Genomic DNA, 11,994 nt, shown 5'->3' with positions numbered 1-11,994 from the left:
AAGAATTGGTTTCACAACCATTGACTTGCATTCAAATCTTTCTGCAAGTTAATAACAACAGCTAATAGTAGTAATTATCACTATTGTACTATTAGTTATCCTTTTTCTTGTCCTTTTACAAGTTCTACTCTCTTCCCCTTCCTACTGACACCATCGGTTTCCCTTATTGTGAGTGGGGAAGTATTTCAAGAGTAGGGCAGGGTGGCAGAGATTTTTCATTAGTCTTACCCCAGCTTTTGTCTCTTGAGAAAGTTATCATATAAAGCCCATGTAATTTGCATTCATCATAGATATTGAGTTTTAACAATGGAATAAAAACTCAGCTTCATGTGGACAAAAATTATATTTTAAGAGATTACTTAATAATGTGATAAAGAATGCTTGCTTTGTACATATGTCTTAAAAGTGTGACATTAATTTACAATATACAGGTTTATTGTGTTCTTTCATAAAGAATATAATCTCATATGATGACAGAATTTTTTTGGTATTGAAACTAAGGGCACTATTCAGATACCAATGGTATAAATTATTTGGTCTTTATTATACATGCATTGTTCATTATCTCTGTGCTTCTCTGTCAGGCAGCTATGATGTTAAGACAGGTTGACACAGGGAGCTTTAATCAGTTGCTTGTCATATGGCAAAAATCATCTGCTTTCAGAGGGTATGTTTACGCTGTAATATGTAAACCCCTGGAGTCTCAATGAAGAATGATTTAAATGCTTTAGTAAGATCAAGTGATCACTGAGTTTGTCTGCAAATATTAAAGGAAGACATTTATTTTATTGAGGAAGTGTTTTAAGCTGCAATACTGGTGAAGATCCTCATTACCTATGGGAGAATTTTAGAATTTCAACTAGCTCATTGTTGGGGGAAATCAGGGACCCCACAAGGGAAGTGAAAATGGCTGGTCCTTGCCTTAAGTGATGATATTATCCTGTGAAATTCCTTTTTCTGGCTCATCCTGGCTCAAAAATCTCCGCCACTATGCACCTTGTGACCCCCACTCCTGCCTCCCAGAGAATAACCCCCCTTTGACTGTAAGTTTCCTTTACCTACCCAAATCCTATAAAACAGCCCCACCCTTATCTCCCTTTGCTGATTCTCTTTTCGGACTCAGCCTGCCTGCACCCAGGTGAAATAAACAGCCATGTTGCTCACACAAAGACTGTTTGGTGGTCTCTTCACACAGACGCTCATGACACAGGTGTCTGTCAACTATGACTTTGCAAGAGAAGATAATTCTGATGTACTGAAAAATCTGGCTCTATTAAATGAAGAATGATATCTCAAGTGACCTGCACATGTTAAGTAATTAGTAGTATTAGCAATAATAACAAAATAACAATAAATGCAAAATTAATAATATTTATGAATAACTAACTACAGGCCAGAGACACTTCAAGTGTTTTGTCTGTGTTAATAATTTTTCCACACAACATGAAGTTGCCACTATTTTTGTAAATGTAGGCATCATTATTTCTATCAACATTCTAGTCTACTTTTCCACCATCTACTACCTGATTCCATGCAAAATTTCCTGAATGGTTGGCTCTTTATTCTGACCCTTGTAAAATTTAATCACTGAATATCTTGAAAGCTCTTCTTAAAGAAGAGAATCTTTTCATATATCTTTCTGTCTTAACTCTTTTTCATAGTTTTTTAATGTGCTTAATAAATATTTCAACTCCCAATATGTATCTGGCTCTAATTTGCCTCTCAGCATCATCTGATTCTTAGTCTCTTCCTGCAAACTAAACCTGAGGACTTGAGAATCGTCCTGACCACTTTACCGGCTTTCCTTCCTTTGTCTGTCTCTCCCCGTCATTCTTTCACTTATTCTTGCATATTGTTCAGCTCTCATCTTAGTAATCAGTGACTCCAGGATACTTTCTATTATCTCCACTGATGCTTTCTTGTCATTGGGTTTTTCCTTGAGATAATAGGTTTTATATAATTTTTATTACTTGTACATATTCTATCTTTTGAAGTAGAATGGAAGGTATGTGGGTACAGAAACTGTGTCCATTTTTTTTCTCTGAAAATTCTGCACTTACCTGTGTTTTGTGCTAATCCCTTTGTAAACATTATTTGAATGAATGACCAATACCTTCTTAGGTGTTAAATAACGAAGACTTTAATTTAACCAACTCTATTTTTGAAGTCTCCTTAGTATTCCTCTCTATTTGTAGTACTCATAAAACTCATATACTTGTGATGATATCAATATGTACATGAGTTTCTAATTGGTATCTGTTTTACCCCACCCACTTCCCATCTTTCTTTCAGTGTAAGTCAACCACTCTGAATGAAGACCGTAGAATAAATTCTACTGAAAATTCAAAGCCAACAAAATAAAACCAATGAAGGTATATTTACCTTAGGTAGGGGTTTGGCAGGTTTGCAGAGGAGTCCTCCAACAAAATCAACATTTGGTATGAGCGGATGTGGAAACTGAAAATTCCAGGAGTTTCGAATAAGCCATATGTCGGCTTTCCCCATTGTCTCAGATAATGTAGTGGGTCTTCCTGACAAGGATAAAAAAAAGAAATGGTGGATGACACAAGACAATTCCATTAGGTTATTTTCTGAAAGGGGTTACAATAATGTAGTCAAAAATATAGGCAAAGTGTCTGTGCTTTGAAAAATATACATATATTCATCTATAGACATAATTTAATTTTATGTATTATTTATTTTGCCCATGTATATTTATAAGAAAGACAAAGTAGTAGGAGAATTGTGAGGTTAAGCTACATCTCTAATGTCACATCAGTATACTCACAATCACAATTATTAAAATAAGCCACAGATAATTAAACATCAATTTATTTTCCTTTTAAAGCTTCAATAGTAGCATATGGACATTTAAACAACTCTTTGAGCTCCGTAGTCAATTAATTCTACTTCACCCATAAAAATAATTTTCTAAAAATTGCCTAGTTTACACAACTCATTAAGCTAATTTTATGTCTTTGGTTCTTCAAGTGAACTGTGGACTACGTTGTGAGTATGGTTGAAATCCTTGTACTCTTATAGATTCAAGTTAAGTTCTTAATAATATTATCTTTAAGTAAATATATTTGTAAATTATAGCTAGAAATTTTTGAGAAATTATTGAAATAAAGATTTGTACTCAACCTTAATCTGTCTTATATTTTTTAATAAAGAGACATAGTTTGAAGAAAACTATGTAGATATAACAACCTTCACACTTCAACAAGATGATTGGACTTTAAATGAATGGTTTCCAATTTTTTAATGAAAAAGTATAGAAACATTAGAAACTTCAAATTACCTTTAATGATTTTTGCATCTGAGATATAGACATTCCCTCTCTATTGTGAAGGAAACCTTCTGGTAACATGGGAACATCTTTTGATTTCTAAATAAGAAAACCAAGGTTTACAAGAAAAAATAATTTCTGCAGTTATACAGATAATTGTAGAAAAATGTGTAACTACTCATTCTAAATCTATGCATTCAGTAAGATGTTATTTGATGCATTTTACTGTTTTTAAGATGTAAAACGCTGCATAGTAAACCAGATGTGTAATTGCTTAAAGTCTTAGATGCACTAATACAAAGGTTTATGATTTCCTTGGATGTTCTGTGTGAGTGATGGCCACAGGATTTTAACTGATCCTGTAATTTAAACTTTTCTATAATATTTGTGAGATTGATAGATCATCTTGTATTTTTGTTTTATAAATTCATTTACCAAAACCCCACTACCCTGACTTTATGGCTTTATATAAGCTCTGCTTCAAAGACACAAATAAGTTACAGATTGAAAAAAAATACTTACCTAGAACTTCACTATAAAACTGATCCCACTTCTTCATGTCATACATTTGGAAACAAAAATCAAAATAAAGCATATAGATCATATTTTTTACCCTCTCCATGAAAGTCATTTGATCACTTAATTCTGACATAATAACAGGTACATAGGAGGGAGGGAAAATAAATCCTCCACAATGCTTTTCAAAACCATAGCCAGGAGTGAAGCGGAGACTGTACACAAGGGGTGTGTTAAATAGCTCAGCCAGCAGCTCACTACAGGGAAAAATAGGATCTCCAAAAACGACGTCAAATCTTGACTCTTGTAGTTTCTTCATTAATTTCTTATTTGAAACTACATCTTTACAGAACTCTCTAAATATGTCACCAAACTTCCACATGATTTCTTGCATTTGTGAAAAATATAACCAAAATGTATCTTTTGGAAGGTCTAACCATCTCTTAATCTCTTGCGTGACTAAATTCTCAAACTCAGGTTTAGGTAAAGATGTAGGAAAAACTTCAATTTTAAGAGCGGATGAGTTGTTGGGATCAAAAAGAATGGAAGCTGAAGATGCCAGGACAGTCACCTCATGACCTCTCTGGACAAGCTCTTCCAGGATTGTCTTCATATTCATCCAATGGCTGTATTCTGCTGCCCACACCAGCACCTTTCCACAACTCCCAGAGCTAAAGTAAAAGCTCAGTTGTATTAGCAGAATTACTGAAGTCCATTTCACAGACATCCTGGTGCAATGCAATGCTTGTTTTCCAGTTGCTGTTCCTTTCTGTCATTTCTCATGGTTATGTCCAAAGATAAATTAGCCAAAAAGTTAAAATGTAAGCCTTATGCTTCAAAGTTCAGACAATATCCTTAAATCAACATTCCAAGCATGTGGATGGCAAGGAGACAAATGAAGGTAAATGACCTGTTTACACAGATGTGAGTAATTTCCCTTTTATGTTTCTGAGTGCTATCCTTCAGCTAATATCAAGGATCTTGTATGGGCATGCCATCTGTCTTATGCAATATATTTTAGAAGAGTGTCCAGAATTGTAGCAGTGAGAGGTCATGTTTCTGCAGTCCATTTGACACACAACTAAAGATGAAATGACTAAACATGGTCCACATATTTTGTACACCTTGTTGACATATAATTCAAATATCATACAATTTATCAATTATTGTGTAAAATTTAATGTTTCATAGTATATTCACAGAATTATGTGTCTACCACAATAATCTATTTGACAGCCCTTTTATCTCCCCAAAAATAAGCCCTATAGCGTTTAGACTTTTCCTCTCCACCTCTAGTTTCTGCATTTCCCCTGTCCTGGGTAATTGCTAACTGCATACATGGAATCATACAATATGTGGTATTTTGTGACTGGCTTCTTTTATGTAACATAACATTTTAAATGTTCATTTATGATATAGCATATACATGGGGATTCTTGCAACCATCATGTAAGATATTGAGAGTGTGAAGATGACACTATCTTTATAAACTTTGTGAAAGTAATCAAAGATAAAGAGAGAAAAAGAGAAAAGTAAATCAAGCATGTAGTACATTCAGCATTAATCATTAGGTTAACTTGTTCTCTGACTCACTTCCTCATAGTTATTTGGCTATTGTCCTAGAATTATGCAGATCCTCTTACAAGATTATAGTTCCTTTTTAACTCTTTTATAGACAATAGCTTAAACATTATGAAATGATCGATTTGCCTTCTCAGGTATTCCTTCAGGTCCAGCACACTGATAAAACTACTGCCTCAGCAGGTCTGAAGGACCTCACTGATGCCAGCTGATCTGAGGGACTTCACTGATGCCAGTTGATCTAGAGGACCCCACAAGGAACTGACTCAGCAAGAAATGTTGTTTCTTGTTCTGATAACTTTGTTCCTATTGCCCTGAATAATCAATTACCCAGACTAATCAATTACCCAAATTTTCCAGTCCATCAGCATCTATGATCTCCTTAAAACCTCCAACTCAGATCTCCTTGAGGAGTTGGATTTGAGGTTCTCTTCTCATCTCCTTGCTCACTGCCCTGCAATTATTATACTCCTTCTTTGCTGCCAAACCTTACATCTCAGTGTAATCGGACTATTATTGGACAGTAAGCATATGAACCTGTTGGTCCTATAACAAAACTTCAATGGAATAAATAACTGCAAATATAATAAAACTAGAATGATAACTATAATTAGAAGTGGAACTTGATGTCACAGAATTGATGAAATCTCATGATAAAACAAGTAAATGAAGAGTTACTTCTTAGGGAAGAGCAAAGAAACTTGTTTCTTGAGATGGAATCTACTCCTGGTGAAGATGTTATGAAGATTGTTGAATGACAACAGGAAATTTAGAATATTACTTAAACTTACTTTATAGAGCAGCATTAGAGTTTGAGAGGATTGATTCCAATTTTGAAAGAAGATCCTCTATGGGTAAAATGCTATCTGACAACATTGAATGCTGAAAAAAGTCTTTTATGAAAGGGTGGGTTAATGTATGTGGCAAATACCATTGTTGTCTAATTTTTAAGAAATTGCCACAGCCATGCCAACTACTAGCAGCCACCACCATAATAAGTTATCAACCATCAACACTGATGCAAGACTCTCCGTCAACAAAAGTTGCACTCACTGAAGATTCAGATGATCATTAGCACTCTTTAGCAATTAAGTGTCTTTTAATTAAGGCATGCACTTTGTAGACTTAATATTATCGCAGACTGAATACGCTACAGCATTGTCTAAGCATAACTTTTTATATGCCTTAGAAATCAAAGCAAATTGTGTGACTCACTTTATTGCAATATTTGCTTTACTGTAGTATTCGAGAACCAAATCTGCAACATCTCAGAAGTATGCCTTGTATTAGTGAAAACACTTAATATGTGATAAATTCTAAAACCTGTATTTCAGATGAAGGGGCTCTAATTACTCACCCCTTCTGTTCCTCTTTGTAAGAACCACGCATATCACCTACTTTCAGTCAGTCATCTTGGCCAGATACATTAACCCACCCTTTCACAAAAGATTTTTTTTAAAGTTTCTAATTCACACAAAACACAAACATACACGCACCTTCTGTCATTCCACACAAAACCCAAAGTTACCAAGTGGTTTTGGAAAACAAATATTTTACATCACTTTACCTATGTGGACCCTCACTAATTAGCTGATAATACATTGAATAACTATAAAATAAAGATTATTTTGATATGAATCACATGAATAATACAGGATGTTTAGAGTTCCAGAGAAAAAACACAAGTACTTCCTTGTGAAATAATTAGAAAAACTTAACAAGGCAGGAAACATATGATATAAGATGAAAGCTTTGATTGCATCTAGGCAGTGTGTGGCCAAGAAGGGATTTGCCAACAAAGAACAGAAAGAGTAAAGGTCATGGACATATAGAGAGCATCCCAATGTGTATGGATCACAGAGAAAGTTGAGGGCAGGATATTGCAAAAGACAGTTAATTTGGAATGAAGACCTTAGGCAGTCTTACTTGTCACACTATGGATTTGGATTTTAATACACCACCAAAATTTACTTACACAACTTTTAAAGAATGACAGTTATGAATCAAGATTTTTCCTTTAGCAAGCAACTGTGTCAACTAATAGTGGCGTGTAAAGTCAAGACTTTAAAATTAGAAAGAATTATTAAAAATGTACATTTGTAACCAAAACAGGAGATCATAATGGCCTGATATGGTTTGGCTGTGTCCCCACCAACATCTCATGTTGAAGTGTAACTCCCACAATTCCCACATGTTGTAGGAGGGATTCGATGGAGGTAATTGAATCATGGGGATGAGTCTTTTCCATGCTGTTTTCTTCATAGAAAATGTTCGTTTTAGATTTTGCTATTTGTTTTTGGATAGTTAGTCTTCTTTACTTTCTGCTTTTCTTCATGCATCCTTCGCTCCTTGATTTTATATATTAATTTATTTTTAATTAAAAAAGAAAAAGACAGAAGTTACTGAGAATTTATGTGCACTGTTGAATTTTGTTCATCTTTATGCCTTTTGTCACATACTTTTTTTAATGGGAAACCTATAAGAAAATATTGCATTTGAAAACATAGTAATACATAGATGTTCCAATTTCATAAGCAAAACAAATTTCACAATTCTAATTAGTATACTTGCTTTTATTGAGTTTTATGAAATTTAATTAACCATTAAATTTCTAAAAACTGCTTGGATAATGTATAAATAGTACTAACTAAAGAGTAGAAATCTAGAATTGCAATAAAAAGAAAGTTAAAATTAACTGATTGCTAGACTGTAACATCAAAATTGTAATTGCCTTTTAATTCTAGAAAAGTGTAATTCATAAGAAAGACTACATGAATCTAAGCTTCTATTTTCATGCCAAAGTACACTGGATGGAATTCTTATACAATCAGATATGTTGAGGAGATTCTTGGGCATAATTCTTCTCTATCTTTGTTATATCAGCCCTCCCTTTAAATGTTCCTTGGAGTTAGTACACTTCAGCGTTGTTTTTGTTTGTTTGCTTTTTGATTTTTTTGTTTTGTTTTGTTTTTTTGAGTAGTCAGCACAGACCTTAAGATTTAAAACCTTGGGCGGGCACAGTGGCTCACGCCTGTAATCTTAGCACTTTGGGAGGAGGAGGCAGATGTACCACGAGGTCAGAGGATTGAGACAATCCTGTCTAACATGGTGAAATTCCCTCTCTACCAAAAATACAAAAAATTAGCCGGGCATAGTGGCAAACGCCCATAGTCCCAGCTACTAAGGTACTAAAAATAGAAAAAAGTAGCTCGGCATGGTGACAGGCACCTGACAGTCCCATCTACTCGGGAGGCTGAGGCAGGAGAATGCTGTGAACTAGAGAGGACAGAGTTTGCAGTGAGCGAAGATCACGCTACTGCAGTCCAGACTAGGCAACAGAGTGAGACTCCGTCAAAAAAAAAAAAAAAAAAGAAAAGAGATTTAAAATAACAAAATGTGAGATAGGAACTTAATACCTTAGTTTCATTTTGTCACAAATAAATAACAAGAAAGAGAAGTATTTCCAAAGTTACTTCAAGAATTCATAGTCAAATGATTAGTTGAGCCCACATACACTACTATAATGCTTTAAAATTTTTTATGTAGAAGTAGTGTCTGTTAATGCAAAGCAGAAAATGAGATTCAAATTCCAAATGGAAAGCCACACTTTCTTCACTGTGTAAACGGCTGCTTATAAGGATTGGAGGTTGTACTAACCTTCTGTGGAAACTGGGCCAAGTCTGAAGCAACAAGATCAGCCTTCTCTTCTATAAGGTTTTGCACAACTGGTCCCAGAGAAAACACCACAGTGCCATCTTTGCCAGAGATATGGACAAATTCTTTCATTTCCTACAAAGAAAATAATTTCTGCATCATAAAGATGCAATGTCATGTAGAATAATATAGTTTACTTAAGCTTTAATAAAAATCTGAAGAAGTTTCCATATATATAGTTCTATTGTCCCTATATTCTGCCATATACTTCCAGTCTCTGCCAGAAAGTTTGTTTTAGAAACACATGGCTTCAATACATAGTAATTATTTACTAGAAACAGTACACAACCAAATAATTATACAGAACACTTAAGTAATAAATATACAACTCTTTTAATATTTGGTAGATATCTAATTTTAAAATCATAATGGTTTGCAAACTCATAAAAATATTCCTTGAGGAGTGATGTCAGTAAAATGATGAAATAATGCCCCCAAAATTAATTCCCACACAAAAATACAGCTAGCAACTATGTAAATACAAAAAGCCACACTGAATTCACCAGAGCTAAATAGAAAAGAAGAAAATCCCAAGACTCATAGACATGGGAAAACTCATTATCTGTAAGAAGAATAACTCTTTTGGATTATGACACCCCTTCCACACACCAAGAAGTCACACCACTGTTAGAGAACTTCACCTGAAGTTACCAAGATTAGAGGAGGAATTTAAGGGGAATGTTCAGTTTCTTCATAAATCTCTGATTCTTTTTGGGAAGCCCATTTTTGTCCTACCCCAGGAGAAGCATTAGGAGCCGCTAGAAGGTTGAATGACCTGGGGTGAATTGGAAACAAGAGTGGGAGTACTAATCACAGTGACAGGCACACAGATCTCAGCAACTGCTTGGTGTTCCTATTGGCAGGAATTCTATGCTGCAGAGTTTGACCAGTACCATAACACTGCAGGGGCCAAAATCCAAGGAAGGTCTGAGTCCTTGACACATATTTTTTTACAATTCTCAGGTCCTCATACGGAGCTTTTCTATGACCTACAAACAAGTATAACGTTTGAGATTATGCTTCAGTTATTGCTTAAGTCTCTCCAAGACCTAGAAATCACTGCAAGTCTGGTTTTAAGTTACAGTGCAAATTAAGTTCAGGTGCTCCACAAAATTTTTGATAAGAAATTCAGTGCATACCTATTTTAAAAACTCAGAAATCACAGTACATATGAATATAAAGTTGAAAAAAACACATTTTAGAGAATAATCCAGGAAAAAGATGATAAATTTTGCAAAGAAGTGGAAATATTTTAAAAATAAAAAGAAATCCAATTAATAAGAAATAAGTGAAGTGAATTGAAAAACTCATTAGAAAACTTAAACAGCAGACTTGGTCAAACAGAGTAAGGAATCAGCAATCTTAAAGGTAAAACATATGTAATTACCCAGTCAGAAGAGCAAAAAAAGAGAAATAATTAAAATTAGTGAAGAAAGCCTATGGAAAGAATCAAACATTATTAAGCAAACTACTTCTGTATAATAGGAGTTCTTGAAGGGGATAAGAAATAAAAAGGTCTAGAGAGCATACTTAAGAAAATAATGATGAAACATTTTGTAAATCTAGAGAAAGATGACAGTATCCAGGTACCCTAATCAAATTTAATCCAAAGAGTATTTCCCAAAGGCACATCCTATTTAAATGGTTAAAAGGCAAATACAAAGAAAGAATAGCGATAGTAATATGAGAAAAAGTTTGTACCATATTAAACAATGTCCCAATTCAGGTTTCATTAAATTTCTCAAAATAAATAAATAAATAAATCAACCTGTAAGCAAGAAGACAATAAGATATACATTTAAGGTGCTGAAAAAAACTACCATGCAAAAATACTGTGCCTACTAAAGCAATTCTTAAAACCTGAAAGAGTTTCTCAGACAAACAAAAGCTAAGGCACTCATAAACACCAGACCAATATTATAAGAAATAATAAGAAGAAAAATTTTTTTATTGGAAAGAAAAAGACACTCCCATGTAATAAGTACATGTCTGAAGGCATAAAAAGCACTAGTAAAAGCAACTGTAAAGACAAATTCAGAATACTCTAATAGTATAATTGTGGTATATAAGCCATTTATATCTTTATCATGAATGCAAAAGACAAAGATATTAAAGAAAATAGTAACTAAATTGGTTAAGAGATGGAAATTTGAAAAGCTATAAATTGAGACATCAAAAAGTCATTATGTGGAAGACAAAATTATGTCAAAATACAGTTATGTTTATCTTTCTTTGTGCTGAAAGTTGTCATCTGTTTAAAATATCTAATGATGAAATATTCTTGTAAATCTTTCGTTAACTAGGAAGCCAAACTTGGACACAATAAAAAAAAGTGGCATGAAATCAAAACATACTATTTGAGAAAATTACTTAACCATAAAGGAATACACAAAGAGAGATACAGAGACAGAGAGAGAGAGAGAGAGAGAGACAGAAAGAGAGACAGAGAGAGAGAGACAGAGAAAGAGAGACTGAGAGAGAAAGGAGACACAGAAAGTAACCCAGAAAACAATTAACAAAATGGAGGTAGCAAATCTTTATCAATTAATAATATTACAGAATGAAATTGATTGGATAATCCAGGAAAAAGACACAGAGTGACTGAATGGATAAATAATTTAAACTCAACTATATTGTCCCCACAGGAAGCTCACTTCCCCTATGAAGGCATACTTCAGAGACTAAAAGGAAATAAATAGAAAATTTTCTTTCTTGTCATTGTAATCAATAAAAAAATTACAGTGTAGCTATACCTAGTTAAAACATATATGTTAAGTCAAATTGATAAGAAATTGGCCATATTCCAGCATATAAACAGAAGCAAAGACAAAAACCACATGATTATCTCAATAGATGCAGAAAAGGCCTTTGACAAAATTCAACAGCCCTACATG

The 11,994-nt window shown here is 33.9% G+C and overlaps 2 protein-coding genes across 6 annotated transcripts in view; one reads left to right on the top strand and one right to left on the bottom strand.

Moving 5' to 3' along the window:
* Nucleotides 1–4,588, bottom strand: part of LOC105501235 (UDP-glucuronosyltransferase 2B23) — a 21,255-nt gene extending 16,667 nt beyond the window's left edge. Inside the window, exons 1-2 of one of the 2 annotated variants that reach the window (XM_011927078.1) lie at nucleotides 3,812–4,588; nucleotides 2,383–2,531 (exon numbers count right to left, since the gene is read on the bottom strand). In XM_011927078.1, coding sequence (XP_011782468.1) covers nucleotides 2,383–2,531; nucleotides 3,812–4,532 — 870 coding nt within the window. In that variant the 5' untranslated portion in view covers nucleotides 4,533–4,588. The remainder of the gene's footprint in view (nucleotides 1–2,382; nucleotides 2,532–3,811) is intronic. The other variant, XM_011927079.1, reaches the window with a different exon arrangement.
* LOC105501230 (UDP-glucuronosyltransferase 2B9) overlaps nucleotides 1–11,994 on the top strand; it is a 476,097-nt gene that overhangs the window by 393,842 nt on the left and 70,261 nt on the right. For 2 of the 4 annotated variants that reach the window (XM_011927060.1, XM_011927058.1), the window contains exon 3: nucleotides 4,494–4,515. The exons of the other annotated variants lie outside the window; for them this stretch is intronic. In XM_011927060.1, the coding sequence (XP_011782450.1) occupies nucleotides 4,494–4,515 (22 nt within the window). The remainder of the gene's footprint in view (nucleotides 1–4,493; nucleotides 4,516–11,994) is intronic. 4 annotated transcript variants of the gene reach the window in all.

The sequence above is a fragment of the Colobus angolensis genome, unplaced genomic scaffold (assembly GCF_000951035.1).
Source record: "Colobus angolensis palliatus isolate OR3802 unplaced genomic scaffold, Cang.pa_1.0 Scaffold70, whole genome shotgun sequence".
NCBI lineage: Eukaryota > Metazoa > Chordata > Mammalia > Primates > Cercopithecidae > Colobus > Colobus angolensis.
Note: the sequence above shows the minus strand (reverse complement) of the source record. Positions and strands in the feature narration are given on the sequence as shown.